Here is a 20,642-nt window from a genome sequence, read left to right as displayed (position 1 = left end):
TTCCAGATCAAATGGAACGCAGCATGACATCCGCACGCTCACACGATAACAATAACTACGCTCAGTTTAGCATGCTACTGTGTGATACTTTACACCAAACACAAAGTCCAGCTGAAGATAGTGGGAATGTGTTCCTCTTTGCTTGTAAAGTATTGGAAAAAGAAGTGACCTTGACGGGACTATTTTCATCAGCACTCCCCGGCAGGTTGATGGCACAGAGAAAAGCAGGTAATCAATAACACGACATAACCACTACTCCAGACTATGACAGCATGTTGATCGTCTATCATCGCCATCCGTAGAGCCACACCGCTAGCATGCTAAAAAAAAAGAGCAAAGTAAATCACATTAATATCATTATTATTATAAGTGTTCATTATTATTATTATACTTGTGTTGTTGTTAGTGGAAAATAATACAATCAATACAGTAACATGCATGGAATAATTAAGCAACACAATGATAGAAGCTCCACTAGTGTTCATTTTCAAAATGTGCTGCAAAGGTGATGACGCAATTCAGAAGTGGCTACTTCACGACTCTGGTAGACTCTGGCCAGTTAACTTTCTCTTCCGTTTTTATAAAAAATCTGGTCACACTCGTTATTTTTCACAAACTACATTTGTATAAAAAGTATATCGACGAAGCAGAAAGACATGTGGCTGTTGTAAGCGCTGCTGTATTCAACATGCATGAGTGAGGACACTAATGGCCCTGTGTTGAACTCGGTGTACAACCTTTGTTTTATATGAAGGTTAAATCCATTATCTGCTACCTTTAGGCTAACTTAACTCCCCATTCCCCGATTAACCCCTCCCGTACTCACCCTCATTCTCTCAACCTACTATCTTTACCAACGGACACTAGTTTTTACTTTCCTCTGCCTTCTACTTATTTCCTTTTTGTTACATTCCAACCACTATAAATGACTAAAAACCTCATGTGAAAATGTATACTTCACCGTTCAGATACGAGTGAGTATAACAACAAAATATATGTCAGTTAAAATCACGTACAAATTCAAGTCAATGTTCAAAAAAAGAAAGGAAAGAAAGCGTCACCTGATTTTCCCCTTCTTTCATCATCATCTCACTTATTAAAAAAAAATATGATTACACTCCAGATTAACTGCCTCATCACAAAAGCTATTTTTTGCTGTGTACTTATGTGTCCTATGAGCCTCTTGGGCAAATTGCACCATCAACAAGGGAAAGCGAAGGGGGGGGGGACAGCGAGGGGGGGCGGAGCCATGCTGAATAAGGAAGCAGGGCTGTGATTGGCCAGTGGGAGGACGGAGGGGCAATGAGCGAAGCCAGGAGCAGAGAGAGTGAGAGTGTGACAGAGAGGGAGGGGAGGGGGGGGGGGGGTCACTGAGCGGGGAAAGAGAGAGAGACATTCAGAGAGAGCAGCAGATGGACTGCTGCACAGCCTGCAACACACTTCCACATAGGACAGACTGCACGTGTGACAGTGTGTGTGGGAGAGTGCTTATGAATGAGTGACGGTGGAGCAGCAAACATCTTGCATGGCATCTGGAATTGGACGCAGTGATCAATAAAGAAAGGATACAGACAAGTGAAGAGGAGACAGAAGAGTGAACGCTTCTGCTCTTCACACTTCAGCAAAACTACTGTAGTGAGGCCGTCATCAATGGGAGTATCTCGATAAATGCCACGGACTGCAGCGGGACATTTTGCTTGTTGAGCTTGTTGACTTTGCAGGAGACGAAGATTGTGTCTTCATCAAAAGGTCGAGGAGTCGGGAGAGGTTGGAGGGGCGCCCTTGGGACCAGAGAGAGGGTGATTCTCTATGGTGACGATGAGTCTGGACCCTGTGCAGGTGATGAGCGGGCAGGTCAAGGAGCTCAAAGTTTCCCCTTCGTCCAACGGGGACAGCAGAGGATCATGGGAGGAGAAAGACGAATTTGCTCAGGACCACTTGGGCCTCGCCACCACGACAAAACCAGTAAGTCTCACTGACCGGTCGTAAATCTCCTTCCACCTGCACCTCTGTCTGTGTTTGTTGACAGTCTGGATTTTGTTTATGCCAAAGCTAGAATGTCCAGCTCTCTTTACTGGACAACAAATTCTGTTCCAAGATACTTCTGTCCTCCGCTCTTCTATCCTTTTACTGCTTTCCCGAGCTAGTCTTTTTAAAGTCGGATGTTTACGTCGTCCACGTGCAGCTCAAAGTGTAGCTCATGAATGGGGTTAGGCGGGTCAGATAACTTCTTTGAGGTCAGAGGGGTTTGCGTCAAACATCTCTTCTAACCTATGAATGGAATGGCAGACACATACAGTATGGAATCTAAAAGTAAAAAAAAGAAAGAAAGGAAGAGATGAATGAGCGGAGGAGCCACAGAAATGCAGTTGTTTTGGAGAGTGGCCATTCGCTTTATTCAGAGCGCATTAATGAACATGAAATTCATGATTTTAGAGGCTCAGCTAACAAGCTAACCAACAGTTGTTATCCTTATTAATCATCTGAAACACTGGACTTTAATCTGAAGGCTCAGTTCCATTTCTTATTTTTATAATTAATTACAGTACTTGTCATAAATCTATAGAAATTGGTCTGTATTTCAGATTAATAAAAATATATAAATTCAATATTTTGCATGTAAATGACTGAATGCTACAGCACTGTTCTACCGGACTGGATCTTACTTCTGACACGTCAGTTGTTTTTCAGTGAAAGTGACTTTAAATCTAATTTAGCTTACTGTAATGCATAATGTGAACAATTTCACGACTTTCCGTATATTTAAATTTTGTTTTTAACCCACCAGTAGGGCCATAGTTTTCCAGCAGATTTACTTCTGAGAGACTTCTGAGAAGAGAAAGTCCAGTTTGCAAAGGTTAATATCAATCCCAGCTGACATTCAGTGGTCGGGTTCAGTGTTGTTTATCGCATTGCAAGACGTCAACATACTGTACAGGACACACCAGCATTTCCAGGAACTCAGGGGACAGCATGCTGAGCAGATTTATTGCAATTGGGTTCCTAAAAGTAAACAGATGAGTGACAACGAGGAAGAAAAGAGAGAAAGGTAAAAATAGAAAAACATCAAAGAGTGAGCAAAGTACTGAGCGAAGTGAGGGCAAGGTACTTTAAGCTAAAAGTAGCTAAAATATGAGTAATCTCTGCTGCTTGAGGATTAGTGGTGTATTTTCAGACTGTAAGCATCCATTACATGACAGTTTTACTGCTTAACTATTCATCCAAATATTACTGCTCGACATGATGTAATAGAGATATGGCCTAATGGACAGTGCAGACAGCAAGTGCATGTAGAATTACGTGGCAGTCTGACAGGTTGTAACTGAGCATAATGAAGGCAGAGATGATGTTCATGTTAGTCCAAAGTCCCATTAATACCACCACATTAAGCCTGATGTTTTTTAGGATGATGCATACTGTATTTTTAATAATTTCCAAGCTTTTGATCTGTGTTAACACTTATCTCTTTCTAGAAGCTACATATGTCCAAAACGTCATTTATTTAGGTATTTTTACATTAGATCCCCAGTATTTTCTATAGACTGCACATACAGTATGTTTAATTGTAGCCTGATGTACACTAATTAAGTGGAACAACACATGTTGGCTTAGTATTTCTATTCTAGCAAAGACACATTTAGTCGTGACTTATTATTTACCTCTAAATTACTGTTTTACAGTAATTTGGGAATTTTTCTTTTCATGTTCATGGATAATATGGGATGTAAATGGAATGTGTTACATTGCTTTAGTAAAGGGAGTTTTTACTCAACAACTAAGACTTCATTCATTAAAAAAGAAAGGCATTAATTCACTACTTCTGTCTTTTCATTTTAATTTTCATCATTTGAATTAACATTAAACAGCCAGGTCATTGTAATTAAGTAGCATTCATATCTAATTTAATTAAGTATAATTAAATTAGCCTCCTCTTGTCTAGCCTACATTAAAGGTGAGGCCCAAGAAGGGGAAATTACTCTGTAGGTCAACAACAAAGTAATTAATAGAATGAGTGGAAAGAAAAGAGCACTGCTCAAAAAACAAACACACAAGCGCAAACATGTAAGGTGTTTATGGATTTATAAAGAGAACTGTACACAGCGCTGGAGGCGGGGCCAAATTCGTTCCTATGACGTTGCTCTGTGGCGCATGAAGCAAAAAAAAAGTTTGACTTCCATTTATTAAAATTAACAAGATCTCCTGCCGATCTTCTGCAATGGCCCATAGAGCCGGCGGCTCGCAGCTAACAGTGGATATGAGGATGAAAACATGTTGGCACTAATTAAGTAGTTAATCGCTCTATTCAGGTTCATTTATTTCTCTATAAGACACATAAATTAGCATTGCTGTTACTGGCAGAGTCACAGTCACCCTCCTGTGTTCCCATATCTGCCAAGGCCTGAATAGACTGCATCATCACTGGCCTTTTACTTATCTATAAATATCAGCCCCCCCCCGTCACTCTCTGCTCACACTTTAACCTGTTTATTTTCCCCTCTCTTATGTTTCACTCTGATATCTGAAACGTGAGAGAGAGCACGTCTTTCCTCTTTATAATCTCGGATGGATGGCAGGGATGTCTCACAGCCTCAGATGTACAATGCTTAGACAGTTGACTCATGGATCTGGGTTATGCACAAACACCAGACCTGCTGATCTGGCAGAGCTCTGACAGGATTAATATCCAGGGGGAGGAGAGAAGAAGGGGAAGGTTGAACGACAATTTCCTTATTTTGAGCTTTATGTAATTCCCAGGTCCAACATAAAATATACTAACAAGGCCAGTCTTCATTCCCAGCGGGTTTAATTATATCTACTTGCCTAATCAATAAGTAGGAGATGATCATGGTAACTGTGGGTTTCCCCTTGCAGAGGAGCCTTGTGATCGATGCATTCCCAGTTGGTAAGAGGCTAACTGAGAGGGCAGGCTGTTAACACTACCAGTATCAAATCACAGCAAAGAACTGGCCTCTGGGATCACACCCGGACTGAGTGACACGTTATTCATAGAGTAAACTGACTCTAACGGATAAGCTGCACCAAAGGTCTCGTACGTCTGCAGGACTGTGTGTGAGCAGCACTCTTAAAGACACCTAAAGGTGCCAAAATTCAAAAGTCAGAGCATTGATATAGCAGCAAACAACTATTTGAGATATAGTGGAGTAATGTCTACCTGAGCAGAGAGTGAAGTCACACTCCCTCTCTGTTGTTATACAAGTTTCTCTGTGCTTTGTTTAGCATAGCCGGTCCGGTTGCGCATGCATGTAAATCCCAGTGTAGGTGCCCCACTGGCTATTTAATCAGCAATACTTTGCCCTGCGCTCATACGCGGTTACTGCTGATAACGCCATCCGGTCTCGTAGCGTGGTCACGGAAGCCTAATGCCCACCCATTCGCTGTTTGTGCACTGTTAGCTGCTATCCGCCGGCCCAGCTGTTGCCATGTTGAGAGCCGTGAGGAGCCAATCTCTCAATCATAGTGGAGAGGCTTGACTTGAAAAAAACAGGAAACCTATAAGCCAGTGAGGGGCTGCTGTACCGGTACTTGATTAACTGACACGTCACCTTTTTGTGTCATATCAGTTGAATAACTCACATCTCAAACGTCCGTAGCAATAACGTTACTCAGTGTATTTATTTGCACACTATCAAGTCCATCCACAGTGTTGAACTTATTTCAATAAAAACTTGCATATCAAGCAAACACATGTCCTGTTATACACACCACGGCTGCACATGACGGTCAAAAACGGTGTGCTTCTTCTGGTAAACAACACACCTGCTCTGCTTTTACTGGTTCAGCTATTTATATTTCCCCCGTACTCCACGTACCACCTACGAACAACAAGTGAACACATATTACTTCATATACAGACACATAATGAACACGATACGAAAATGGCTCCAACACATAGATATGCTAAGAATTGAACACTTTACACACTGCAAACTACACAACACATTGTGTGTTCTATGTCAACTGTCTTCATACAGGTCAGTTATGTAAAAATAAAAAGATTCTATACAAGACGGAAATTCAGATGCTGTATATGTGGGTGGGTTTTGGGATTGGAGGGACTGTCAATGAAGCTTAGTTGTAAATAAGTGTTCTCTGAATAAATAAAAACAAACATGTCATTCTGCTAAGGTGACAGGGAGACGAGTCCGGAAGGTGGAGGGAGGCGTGTTTTTTGTAAGTATGTCCCATCATCGTGAGGTTACCTAATGACTGTCACCACTGCTTTTTCACCTTCTCTTAACCTCCTCCGTGATGGATGTCAATGTGCCTGCATGATCACGGACACGCCCACTCTACTAACCAACAACCTGACCCGATGCATCGTCACGTGTGCCGTCATGTTGATTCATATTGTACTGGATGGTTACAGGCTGGACTGAGCTAATGCACCAGAGAGATGAGTTCTTAGCACTTCAGCCACAGAGAGACACGACTCTTTGATTTGTGTTCTAATGCTACTGTTTTTTTAAATCTTTTTTTTAAATATTAGTTGACATATTATACTGAAAATAAAGACATTTAAAAAAGATTCTCCAAACTTTTGTGTAATGCACGCACTGCTCTCATTCGAGCGTTACAGCCAGTGTGCGAAATAACCAGTGGCAATCTGGGGCACCCGTCGTCCAACACCAACTCCGACACGGACCTTGGCTCGGCTTCTTCTCGGGGCCCGATGTCCGGCTTTGATTCCAGGTTCTCACGAAAGGCACTGGATCAAATTTGTCCGATGGGGGTCCATTTAGGTCCACAAAAAGCCGAGAACACAGGCTCGCTTCGTGCAACCTGTTGCATCTCTGAGTGTCTGCGTCATTTACAGCCGAAAATCGTCTCTCACACTCACTATTCATATTCATGAATACATGTTTTGCCCTTATAATAATGAAAACTGCAGGGCATTAAGTTTTTAAAAGACATTTTGGTGACTAATAATTGTCTTAAGATTTTAGAGACCTTTCAGGGGGTCTCAATTGTCAATCAAGGGATCTCGGACCACCAGAGACCCCCCCCCCCCTGTATTTCGCACACTGGTTACAGCTGACAACGCCCTCCCAACTCACGGCATCATCGTGAAAGCTAGCATCCACCCTTCAGGTACCTTCAAGTAAGCTAGCTCTGTTAGCTGTTAGAACTGTTAGCTGCGAGATGCTAACTCAGCCTGAGCTATGTTCAGAGGCTGCAGCAATGCTGCCTCTCTAGCCGCTAGCTCACATAGCATTGATTGTGTACCGGTTGCATTAAGACATCTGTGAGGACCCATTGAGCTGTTGACACACTTATGCACTTGGAAAACGTGAGTTTCCAAATTATGCTAACAAGCCTCATTTCAGAAAGTGAACCCAGTGTGCTATTGTTACCACTGATTTCCACTTATAAAGCAGTTTTTTATGACTACATGAAGTTTGATCCAAGTGAAAATGTTATAATTAAATGAGCATAAGAACAAACAACACATTTGTGTATTTTTGGCCTGTAATTATTTTTACCCTTTCCAGACAACCTTCACATACATCCAGGGGAGAACCTCTCTCTCTCTCTCTCTCTCTCTGGTGACAAAATAACACCAATCTTGTCAGTGTGTGGTTTGTACCATTTGTACCATTATTTTTCCATACGCCTGTGTTTGGATAGATTGCCATATGAAGGCAAAGTCTGCAGGAGGGCGATGTGCGTCTTTGTGTGGCAAAAGCTTTGTTTCATGTTGCTCCATGATCAAATTGATTGAGTCTAATGTGAACATTCAAAACAAATGTGTGCCTCACAGCCAACTGTGAATACAAAATAATGTATGACATAAGACGGCGCTCCAATTGTTTACAGTAAGCATGTATATGAGTGTTATCATCTCATCAAATTTTACTTTTAATCTGATTTGGATGTGCGTCATGATTAATCCTGTGTGTGTGTGTGTGTGTGTGTGTGTGTGTGTGTGTGTGTGTGTGTGTGTGTGTGTGTGTGTGTGTGTGTGTGTGTGTGTGTGTGTGTGTGTGTGTGTGTTAGCAGGTAGGTAGGTGACAGTGAATCCTTTCCCCTGTCCAGCCTGTGGCCTATTTACCAGCACGCAGCCATGGACACTAACATGCATGTGTTTTATTACACAGATTTCTGCCCCACTGCACAAACACACACAGACTGGACGTAGACACATATTGACTCAAAATCATGCGTTATCCATTGCTGTTATGTGCTTTTGCCTTTTTGGATTGCACACATTTTCTTTTTTCCAGTAAAGTATTATACAGCAATGAAATGAAAGTCTCCATTATTTCTATTATTAGATATATTTAATCATTTCATTACTACAGGCAACGTGCATGATTTAGAGCCAAACAAAGGATACTTGAACTCATATGTGACACACTGTACAGCACATTCAACCACACATTTAGGCAGACTTGTGAACACTGGTAGAGGCCTCACACACACAGACTTTCACAAGCACATTATTGTCCTTTAAGTTAGCCCCCTCTGCCCCCTCAACGCTCTACCCAACAACCAGGCATCATCTAAGTTCAGCTGCCAACTGTGGGCATTAATGCCCGCTGCCCCCAGAAGAATGCAGCCCTCCCCTTTGAAAACTGGCACCCGAGTGTTAACACATGGCAACCTGAGGCCACGTTGCAACAAATGTTCGTTAGAGTTCATGGACACACTCTTCACAACGCACTTCTAGCCCAGCATGTCAAACTATAGTCGCTAGTTAACGCGTAGTTCAACATTGAGAATTGCAACAAAACAACCTGGTTAGATTGTGGAAATAACAATTGAACTACACGCTAAACATGCATAGGTGTCAGACGCCAAGGAGAACTGACCAAGCTGTGTTATTTGAGGAGTTGGGAGTGAGAACGTGTTGGGACGTACATGCAAAGTACTTCTTACCCCCATGATTAGAGAAGACACCATTCTACTCACGATAGCTCTCCGTTCACACAGTTTGTTGACGTTGTAAAGTCAACAGATAACAGGCCTGACAGTAAGTGAAATGTATCATGAATTCTGCCCCACAGGCCTCTGACACCTTTCACTTCTCTTCCCGGTCATCGTCTCAATGGGTCATTACTGCTCGCTCATCCTCCCTTTTTTCCTGTTCTTCTTTGTCCCACCATCATCTATCTTCTTCTAATTTTTCTTCAGCCAAAGCCCGAGAACGCAGTGACCATTGCGGTTTCTTCTCGGGTCTTGTTTCGGACCGAGCGGGAGCAGAAGGTGTTCGAGCAGAAAGGCGTCGAGGAGTATCTGAGATACCAAATCGAACACGAGAACGAACCCTTCGCCCCTGGACCCGCCTTCCCTTTTGTCAAGGTTAAAAGTCACACAAACATACACTCACTGACAAAGCACGTGCAGTACAGAGATTAATCTGCAGACTGAGTATTTAAATGTTGTGCTGTCCAGCTTCTTTAGTTGACTGTTGCTGTATCCTGACAGGCTCTGGAGACGGTGAACACTCGTCTGCGGGAGCTGTACCCACAAAGTGAAGAGCTGTTTGACATCATTTTGGTGACATACAACCATGCTCACGTAGGAATCCGGCTCATCAACACCATCAACCATCACAGTGAGTTAAGATCAGACATAATCACAAGGATATGGCCCTCACTCACTATCGAATGATACGATGTGGCAGGCAGAACAGCGGCTTTAAATAGCTTCCTGTAGTGGGGTAACAGCCCATTGATAGGTTAGTAAGATATCAGATCATTATCTCACTCCCCATGAAACTGCACATGGATATTGAATGTAAATGGAACAATATGTGAGAGAAAGATTTAAGACATCACAACTATAAAGGCCTTTACACACTGTGAAAAAATACAATTGCAGCACTTTTTCAATAAGAGATTGACAAGATTTCACAGTCTGTCTGAGGTGAACTGCTGTATAGCCTAAAGTACTGTGAGACGTTTTTGAGTTTCTGTTTCGTGAAATGCTTTGAGTGAACTTGAGTTCCCTCTGGTAAAACGCTACGCAGTGTTTTAGTCTGGTGCTTTTATTGTGAAAGGTCTGTGCTGTCTTTGTGAAGGTTGAAAGAACTAATAATGTTTGACATCTTGGTTCGGACTATAACACTATAGCGTACCTTTTGAATATGTCCGTTCCGAAGAACGTGATTGGCAGAAAAATTGACCTCGCTCTAAAAAAAAAAAAGAAGCTTTTTCACTGAGTAAAATTTGCGTTCTGTGTAAAAGTATTCATGACAACACCAATAGTTTAAAAACAAATACTGATGTCTGAATTAATCTCATGGAAAAAATGGCTCCTGTGTCTGAAGGCCTTAAGATGTTAAGACATAACTAGACAGGAGCTGGATACTGGAGCTGATACAAAAAACAAAGTGTGTGAACAGCTGACTGAAAGGGTCCTTCCCAGGGAAATCTCAGACCCTCAGACCCTCAGACCCATCTTCCTCACAGACCACTTCCTGTTCAGGCCGGGGTGAGTTTATGTCCTTCGGGATTGTAAAACTAATCCAAGAGGCCCCAAACAAAAACAGGCCAAAGTGGAGCCACCAAAGCTGCACGCTGCCTCCCAGATGCTTCCATGTTAGATCTCGCTGGTGGCTCTCTGCGTGAAGGGGCCTTACCAATTTGACCTCTGACCTTTCCTACAGCGCGAGAGGAAAACATGGCCTCTCTGATGTCACAGGGATGAGAGTTTGTTGAACATGCTGTGTCAACTAGCAAAGTGTCTCGGCATGTGACAGAGTCATAAAAATGATTGAGAAAGAAACACGTACTTGTTCCTTAGCTTTTCACCTTTGAAACTGAATGGGGGCACGTCAGACGAACATTCAAATACTAATTTATCGCTCATCACCTGCTTGCTATTTTTAACATTTGCAGGATAAGGGATAAAGTTTCTCATTGCATTTTGGTGACTGGGGACAACGATATAGTTACGACATGGCTGTGAATGACAAGCATAAGCGCCTGCAGGCCATAACAAAAAAGGGAGATTCACCATATGAACATTTAACAAAACTAGCTTCAATTCCACAAATTAAACCAAATTAAAATGTTAACCGTATGGAGTAAGGAAATCAGTGGTGTCAGTAGTGTGTGTGTGATTCATGAGTGGAGGATGTGTGTGTGTGTGCGGGTGTTGTAAAGGTGCAAAAAAACAACCATAAAAATAAATTAAAGCAACAAAACTAAACCTAACAGGACAGAAGCGAAGCTGCAGCAGCAGCAGAATGCCGGGTCAGGCGGAGAGAAGCAAGCTGCCAGCTGCATGCAGTCTTAAAAAAGCTGGTGTTCCCAGTTTCCCGAACTATCACCTGCAGCAAGAGCACAGACTGGCCTCTGCGCAGGCACCTCTTGTCACCAATGTCACTGACTGTCTCGAAGCAGGTGGGAAGACTCTCTTGTGACGGTGCCAAGTTATTTTACTCATCTAATTTGCATGTATACAACGTAGGAGGACCCAAGGGCCAAGATGACTGGCAGGTGCTGTAATGTGCTCTGTGCGCAGCAAATTGAGATGTCACGACGTGACATGATCGTTCCCAATGGAAATCTAAAATTGGAGTCACAACATCACCTCATACATGGCTACTATATGCATAACATCCCACACGGACATGCAGCTAACTGCTATGATTGTAAAGTGTTAAACTGTACAACGAAGCTGCTCATTCTTTGATGTGACGGCGGTGTCTCTGCAGTCCTGCTGATTTCCTATTACCATGTTTCAGATCTACCGAACAAGCAAATAAATCATACAGAGATAGATGATATGAAGACGGTTTTGCAAAGGGAAAGAAAAAAAGATACAAAGACATCAATGGTGAGGATTGTTTCCATTGAGGGACTCCCACGCTCCCGCGCCAGTCTTAAAGGCAGGAGGACACTTGGGAGGTTTGAAATGATGCGGTGCAGTGAAATGTGGGGGCCAAACCCACCGTGGTCAGACTACAAAGCTAAATAAACCATAAAAGAATCTGTAGAGGACAGTTGGTTCTTTGAACTCTGTTTCTCTTGTTTTTTTTAGTCTCCATCACCATCTGCCTTTAGCCTGTTTATGAGTCATATTGTAGCCGCTTGTCTTTGTATCCACAAGTCTTAGTTCTTTTAAAACCGCACTACGTAACTTTGCATTTCTGCTAATAGAGTTTGGGGCATTTGTCTCGACAGAGTCGATGGCTAATGGTACAACCTACAACGATTTCATTCTATGTGATTAAATGAAATGGCAATAGGGGAAACTACTACTCTGATGAAGGCAAAATAGCTAAAAAAGGTTAAATATTAGAGCTTTTAGTGAACTGCACTTTGCTGTGTCTGCGTTCTCAAAGTTAGAAAGAGGAACCAGACACCTAGTGTGCAGAGTCACAAATGTAAAAGCTCAATCACTTCAGTATAATGTCTATTTGTAAAAAAAAAGACACCGGGCAAGCCGGTTAAATGAGCAAAAGGCGAGCTTTGAATAACAATAAGCTGGTAGCAAAAATCAAAAGAGACAGGAAACAAACACTGAGGGTGAAGGCTGCAGCAATACAAAGAAAACACACTGAGGACTGACCGGTACGACACGAGGAACACAAGAAACAAACGCCGACACTGCAGAGGGAAATCCTACGCACTAAGTGTACACAAGGGGAGCCGGTTGATTAGACACAGGTGGAACAAATCAGGGCAGGGCAGACAATCACAAAGACAGGAAGTAAAACAAAGAGGAGAGGAGACTATGACATGATGAATACTTTACATTTGAGTCATAAAAAGACCATTTCCCACCACTTTCCGGCCTAACTTCCACATTTTATTCAGGCAGGCAGCATTTATTTATACCAACAGAACATCCTTTGTTGTTGTCAACATTAGCATTTTCATAAAGACCTCTACACCTCTTTGTCTCAATCCTCTGTCAGTTGGAAACTACAAAGCTGTGCTTCACAAACCAACATCTGGTCAGGAGCGGGTGATTCCACCTAATTCCTGAACTGCTGCTCAGATACGTCGCTCACATCACAGATCCATGAGAGTAGCCTAAAGTTGTCAGCAGGTACAGCTTAATGACAGCATTTTGTGCGATCAGCTCTATTCACAGTTAAAACGATCATACATAAAAAGGTACGTTTACTCGTCATGATTAGTTAACTTATCCTCACACAACGGTTCATATGATATCCTACGAAAAGTTACTTCTCGTTTTACGTGCGTTTTCCTACGAAAGCCAGCAACATGTGTCAATTTCAGCTTGTTGCACGCATACGGCCTTTGTAAAATAACCTTCAGTCTTCACAGGAAACTCAGTAAGGTTTAGGCAACAAAACTAATTAGTCAGGTTGAGGAAAAGATCGTCGTTTGGGTTAAAAAATAACCACAGAAGTGCTGTAACTAATTCAAAAGTTACGTAACAAAAATCTCTACGTTGACTTCTCGTTTCACATGAGGAACAAACAGCGGTCCCCAGGCTGACAGATCCCCGGTCGTTTGGACCCATCTGTCTGTGGGTCTTTATGCTTCCTCGTACTTGATTACACAGATAACGTACCAAAACGTCCCATAATTACATTTCTGTAGGTATTGCTACGAATGCTGGATGAGACCAGCCTGGATTACTCTGTGTTCGAGTCATCTCTTGAAAAAGTGCAAAAAACCCAGACTTCATGAAGAAACAGCTGTCTACAACAATGGAAGCGCACGTTGTAAACCATAATCTAAAAGGCAACATAAAGTATCTTTGCCTGTATTTAATTAAAATAACATACTCTGTCAAAGAGTAAAACCCAGCATGTAAGGGATGGTCTATTGAAAATATCCTATTGGTTGCAGTTTGGGAAGGATCCAGCTGTTGGTGTTGGTGTGTGTGACTCATACTGAGGATATCTCGGCTTCTGCTGCATCAATTCTGACCATTATTCTATCAAACATGTCTCTAACAGGTCCCTCATCTCTATGGACGAACAAAACTAAATTGATGGAGAGCCCTTTTAATGTGGAATAAGTCTCAGACTTGCCCAGTGCCGCTTCAGATAAAAAGCCTTAACCTTGCCGTCTCTCTCTTTTCATAACCAGCACATCAATCTCCCGCCCACGCTTACCTTCTCTTTGACTAGATCTCCATCTATCACAGGCGTCATCTAATTCTCATTCTATGCAACCTTCAACTCTTCTCAAACTCATTTTATCACATCGACCATCCCAACATCGGTATTTATTATTTTACTCCTGTGCCCGGTTCTCATTTTACCTGAACGGCTCTGTAATCAACGGTTCTAATTACCTAATATCAGTCTGCTCTCGTTCTCCGCATGCCGTCTCTCCGCTGCTGTTTGGATCTGTACTCAGCAGCGAATTAAGAGACTGCCTCGGCCAAAATGCGAGCAGAAACTCTACCGCCAGTCCTTCTCGGTCCACTCTCCCCCCCCTTCTAGTCAGCCCCCCTGTTTGGACCCTCTCCACATTTTAAGTGCTTGTAAGTTTATCCTCTCACCCCCATCTGCCCCTCACTTCACCCCCTGTGACTCCTAAAAGTGTGATTAAAAAGTTACAGCTCACAGCAGGAACGAGGATGTTTCTGTTTTTGTTTCCGGCACTTTGTTTCTGTATCTGACGGTTTATAAAAATACAAATAAATACATGCATCAATATTGTATTAGTTCTGTAATGCTGCCAATGTAAACTGGATGTTGGCTTTTAAGGATGGACTGACACTTAAAACCTTGTTGCTGTGTGTTGCTCTTGTCTCCAGACTTGTTTATTGAGAGGTTTTGTATGACGGGGGGAAGCAGTCCTATTGGCTACCTGAAGGCCTGGCAAACCAACCTCTACCTGTCCGCTGACGCCGACAAGGTCAGGGAGGCGCTGGCTGAGGGTGAGCCCACACACACACACACACACATGCGCACACACACACACACACACACACACACACACACACACACACACACGTGGAAGTCTGATTTAATGTGGTTTGTGTCACTTTATAATAAAAGGTGCTGATCTACAGTAGAGCAAAGCTAAAAAATAATTTCACTGCAAAAATGTCGGGCGTTAACATGTTGAACACACTGCACTAGTGAGAGGTTTAGACAGGTTGCCTTTAACCAACAGAGACCTCTGGAGTATTTCTAAGGATTTAAAAAAATTGCTTTAAATCCTAAAGTTGCAAATAGTGAGTAAGAACAAAAGTTTATTTTATTTTATTTTTTAAGTAGCGGTAATGTTTGAAAGTCTTTCCTTACTTCACCCACATACAAAATACTCTAGTACTGCCTTTAAACTTCAATGTAAATGGACAGAAGTATGGTGCTACATGTATGGACACCACAGTGACTGTCATCTACTCCGATGCTGCAGTGACATTACCATAAACCATCATGGTGATGATCCCCCCCCCCTCTTTGTGTTTCCTTGATGGATTCCTGCACATCATCACATCCCAAATGTTCTGGCAGCGGCTCTGAATATGCACCGATATTTGAAAACACGGACCGCTCTGTGCCAAAGAAATACAAGATGTCACAGTAAAAACGCTGACGAGACGCAGGAAACAGAATATGTTGATGTGAAATTCGTAGGGACTTGAGGTGACAAACGCTTCTGAAGGTTTATATTTGTTCAGTGCAGCACATTTCATGCTGCGATATTACTTAAAAAGGAAAGAGCAAAACAGAAATAGAGCGGACCAAGTGGACACAAATAGAGAGAATGAACCCGTTTCTAACTAATTCGAAAACAAGATTTGTTTTGAGCTTGTTGACGCAAAAAGATAATTTTTTTTGTTTTCTAGTAATGAAAACCAGAAAATAACACAATGTATCTACTGTGTCACTCTTTAATGTGTGTAGAGGGCTGAGGGGAAATTAAGTGGAGTGCTGATTGATCCCAGCGGGACCACATACCTCTCAAGGAGACATTCTTCATGTGACTAACACGCTTGATGTCACTAATGCAAGTGACTCTGTGGGGGGCACACACACACACACACACACACACACACACACACACACACACACACACACACACACAATGATTCAAGCAAAGGAAGCGTCCTTGACATTTTCCTTGAAAGGTCTTAATTAGCCGTGAAGCCATTAGTTCAGACTTTCTGTGAGCTGAAGGCCAGAAAGCACCACAGCTGTTCCCGGTTTGTTCCGGCAGCACGATGAAGTGATGACGCGCAGAGAAAGCTAGTTTTACTGTAGCTTATTAACAAGTCGTGTTTCTGCTCACTTGCTTCTGATCCAGCCAGCACGTGATTGTCTGCAGGTATCAAAGCACCTTTAGGTTTAAAGTATTGTGATGGAACACATCAGCGCTGGTGTTAATATTTACATTTTCTTACAAACTTTGTGAAAAGCTGGAGGTGTCATATCTATCGATGCTGCATCGAGGCTTCTGTCGTACGGAGGTGGCCTGGTTTCATCTTTCAGCCTCTACTTTTTTGCATCTTTCTAAATGATGCGGTTATGTCACAGTCATATGAAGTATACTAAACTATATTTTGGTTGTATTTAAATGAAGTGCAAGAAATGTCTCCGTTCACCTGATTCTTATCAAACTAGCATGTGATTGTCTGCAGCATTCAAGGTATTTATATGGTTTAAGTTAAAGTGAAGTAAAGCAAAGGATAAGTGAAGTGAAATCATGTTCAGTAAATTAAAGTGCAGTGGAGTGAAGTAAACTGTAAACCCGCCACTCCCTTCAATGAATCTATTGTTGACTCTATTGTTATTGACCTCTCTGTGTGTTTATGTTCAGGCATCGCAGCAGCCACCATGTTCATGACGGAGAATCTCACCGAGGTGTCGGAGTCCCAGCTGAGGGTGGCATTTGATGGCGACGCCGTCCTCTTCTCTGACGAATCGGAGCGCATCTTCAAGGCACACGGGCTGGACAAGTTCTTCGAACACGAGAGGGAAAACGAGGACACGCTATTGGATCATGTAAGTAGTTCTCACAGGAGGTCTGTTGAGACATTATAGATAATGTGCTGACGCCATACATATGTTTTATTAATTTAAGCTAAGTAATCATAGATAGAATCAGTACAGATTGGATTTCACCGTGGCCTTAAATTGCCAATTCTGTGCAGACCGAATCACCTGTAAATGATTAAGCATATGTTCTCCATATAAAATCTGTTTCATTAACTGTTTCATTGATTATTTTATGGATAAATTATGAAACATGAACACATTGGGAGTCAGTCAGTTGGTGCATTGTTATAATCGCTTTATCATAATCGCTGTCTTCCTCCGGGACAGGGTCCCCTGAAGGGCTTCCTGGAACAACTGGGGAAGCTCCAGAAAAAGTTCTACGCTAAAGGCCAGCGCCTGGACTGTCCCATCCGAACGTACCTGGTCACGGCTCGTAGCGCAGCCAGCTCCGGGATCCGGGCGCTGAAGACACTCAGGGCCTGGGGCTTGGAGATCGACGAGGCCTTGTTCCTCGCGGGGGCACCCAAGGGCCCCATGCTGGAGAAGATCAGGCCTCACATCTACTTTGACGATCAGATGTTTCACGTGGAGGGCGCGGCCGAGGTGGGCACCGTCGCTGCCCACGTGCCCTACGGCATCGCACAGAAACACAACCAGACACGGAACACCAGTGTGAGGAAGTAGACAGCAGATAGTCATCCAGCCCCGAAAACAGAACAAGAGAAGGAGGAAGGGATGGAGACACGTCGCAAGAGGAGAAGCTGAGAGCTTTCAGAGAGTATAGAAAGATGAACTTGTACTGAATTGTATGTTGGGAATGCATCATTTCCATGATGAAGCAATTGTATTGTAAGTTTTGTTTAATAACGATGTAAATTGTGTCAGCTTAATGGTATCATGTTAGGAGTCTGGGTAGAAGTAGATGATAACCTCAGCTTTACCTTTCAAACCCAATGCTTAAGTGTTTTGTCAAGTCTGATCTGCTTTTACTCTCACTACGACTTCTTGTCTTCATAAAGAAGACACAGACTCTACACATGTGTGTCAGCAATAAATGAGCCATAAGCACAATGCGGAGATATTAGAAGGTTAAAGGTTACAGTGACAACGTATCCTCAAACTACGGCTCGTATGAAATTCTACGAAAAAGTTACTCCTCATTTTTCATGCGTTTTCCTTACGAAAGCCAGCAACACGTGTGAATTTCATGCATAGAGTAGCTTCCATCTTCACAGGAAAGTTAGATTTAGGCAACAACACCAATCAAAACCACTTGAAATGAACCAAGGAAGTGTCGTTATTGAAGTCGGCAAGTTACGTGACTGGATCAACATTGGCTTCTCTGTTCACATGGAGGAGGACGGACAGCGGTCTCCTGGCTGATAGATCTCTGTTTGTTGGACCCACCAACCCCCCCCCCCCCCCCCCCAGTGTGTGATGTAGCCGTCTTTAAACGTGCTCGTTTATTATTACATCCGTAACATACACAAACATTTCTTGGGATATCTACAAATCACGGCACGTCATTTCTTTTTCGTATGCTGGATGACACCAGCCTGATAGTGATGTACTGTAAACTCAAGAGTCATAAGTTAACGTGTCAGTGATTGTTTGTTTGCAACTATACACAAAATGTGTTGTATAATACGACATTATGTGTGATTGTGTTAAAACCAAAGCAAATATAGAAAGACTCAGTTGGTGCCTTAGTTTCAATGAAGACACAATCTTTAGCTAGCGGTCCGTCACTTTGGTCCAGAGGGAAATATCTCGTTATCTTGGTGGATTGCCATAAAGTTTAGTAATACTGACATTTATAGTCCGAAGAGAATGAAATGAAATCTAGTCCCCTGACTTTTCATGTTGCTTCACAGGTCACGATTGTACAAAATGTAACACCTCAGTTCAAGGAAGGAGGCCTCTGAAATCGGTTGATTTCCATCCCCCCTTTAGAGCTAATATTACATCCTTCTGTGCAGGCTGATGTGTTTCCTCACCAACTGAAGCATCACCAGTAAGCTGCTCAACAAGCAGCCGTCTTGACTTTGCTGCCCTCTCCTGTACGTCAAGGCTAAGCACAGAGTCACACCCTGCACAGGAGGCGTTGACTGATGTTAACAGTTTAACCAAGTTAACTACATCTGACAACCAATAGTCAAAGGGCAAGCGGTACCTTGTTTCAGTTACAGCGTGATGTCCGTTTGATTTTTTTGTCTTTCATTTTCAAAATGGCCGCGGTGGCCTTTTGAAAATGTCAATCCAACCTCACATCACTCCATCACTGATGGCGAGCTCTTGGAAAGCTTCCACTCTGAGGAAATTTAGCGATGCTTCATTTCACCCACTCAGCCTTCTGAGGACCTTGAAGCTCAGGAAAGTGACAAGCGACCCACCAGATTAATCCCACAGACAAAACACTTCATTTAACAAGATGTGTCTTTTGGCGAACGTTTGCCCCCAAAACGTCCACTGAGTTTTCACAAAGAGTTTCAGCAGGATCAGTCAGGCCAGTGTGGACTTTACATTCAGGGATAGATTAATGCAGAAGAACACTAATAAAGATGTCAAATATAGCTCTTGTTTTACAAGATGAACGCATCATTTCTGCATTGGGAGTCCCCGGCGTGCACTCCTTCGCTCTACCATTGAGCGGCAGCACTGGAATGATAAATGACCATGAGCTGCAGCGACTGCTCTCCATTCACATGTTTTTATTTAGGATGAAAAATGTTGGGAAATCTTCACTTGGTATTGAATGATCATGCGCATTAAAGTTGTCTAAAATGATTAAATTGTATCTTTACATCTTTTCCTCTTCCATGCCTTATTAATGTATTTTTATTTCCTTTTTTTTTTTTTTTGGTCACATCCTTCCTCATCTTTTCCTCATTTACTTGAATTCTCCAACCTTTCACAATAAGCAGAATCATATTACTACCCACACTTCCCCTCCCTTAGTCACGATAATAAATATGTTAATGTTCCCAATCGTTCCCAGTTTAACTGGATCTTCCCCCGAAAGCGGCAACATCCAGTGCCGGTCTACCTGGAGCCATGCTGCTAACGGCACCACAGGGACAAGTTCTACTGGTAAACGCTGATGGATTGACAGTCGTGTGGATTTTATAAGCTCCAAAGCAGTGGGTTGATGTTGCTGGCAACACACAGTATAGAAAGCAGGGCCAGATAGATGCGATATGGCCAGCTGGCGAACTCTGCAAAGCCCCCAGTTCTTAATGACACACATACGCAGGGTGCCAGCTGTATCTATAAAGAGACAATGACCAACAGCGGGAATGGAGGATAGTGTAAGAGGATGGCTCTGTGCTTCACTGTGCCTGATTGAGGCCATGACAACCCACCATCCTGCCTCTTACAGATATGCCAGTTGGTAGATAAATGCTGGAAGGTGCTCAAGTGAAGAAGAGATAAAAAAGAAACCGTGGATCGAGGGATGAGTTTCATTTCAGGCGTAATACCTCGCGCTCCCCTTCCAGGCAGAGATCATAAGATTGTGATGGGAGGACAATCATGCAAGTTCAAGGAGAGGAAATGAAACTGAGTGAAGATGAGAATTATTTAATAGATTATGGATGCCGTCCACTGACAGCAATTGATGCCTGAAACGGGGACATTACTGTACGTAGCAGACCATAAGCTCAGATATAAGCTGTCTCACTGCCAGATGTGACCTACAGAGCAGAGGCTGAAGGGGCGGGTTGGGGGGGTTGCAGTC

At 42.8% G+C, this 20,642-nt stretch overlaps 1 protein-coding gene across 1 annotated transcript; it reads left to right on the top strand.

Annotated features, from left to right (window-relative positions):
• The first annotated feature begins 1,417 nt into the window (after nucleotides 1–1,417).
• On the top strand, nucleotides 1,418–19,715 carry nt5c1aa (5'-nucleotidase, cytosolic IAa). The gene is made up of 7 exons (XM_079175473.1): nucleotides 1,418–1,965; nucleotides 6,148–6,192; nucleotides 9,154–9,321; nucleotides 9,448–9,577; nucleotides 14,716–14,838; nucleotides 16,728–16,912; nucleotides 17,234–19,715. Exons 1-7 carry the CDS (start codon nucleotides 1,810–1,812, stop codon nucleotides 17,588–17,590), a joined length of 1,164 nt encoding a protein of 387 aa, XP_079031599.1. The 5' UTR covers nucleotides 1,418–1,809; the 3' UTR covers nucleotides 17,591–19,715.
• Nucleotides 19,716–20,642: the final 927 nt, after the last annotated feature.

The sequence above is a fragment of the Pholis gunnellus genome (genome assembly GCF_910591455.1).
Source record: "Pholis gunnellus genome assembly, chromosome: 16".
Classification (NCBI taxonomy): Eukaryota; Metazoa; Chordata; class Actinopteri; order Perciformes; family Pholidae; genus Pholis; species Pholis gunnellus.
The sequence above is the reverse complement of the archived record's forward strand: the minus strand, read 5'-3'. Positions and strand labels throughout refer to the sequence as shown.

Coding starts and splice junctions, on each gene's coding strand:
- nt5c1aa (XM_079175473.1), top strand. CDS start 1,810: ATGGTGACGATGAGTCTGGACCCTGTGCAGGTGATGAGCGGGCAGGTC. Junction 9,578..14,715: donor CAACACCATCAACCATCACA/GTGAGTTAAGAT, acceptor TCTTGTCTCCAG/ACTTGTTTATTGAGAGGTTT. Junction 16,913..17,233: donor AGGACACGCTATTGGATCAT/GTAAGTAGTTCT, acceptor CCTCCGGGACAG/GGTCCCCTGAAGGGCTTCCT.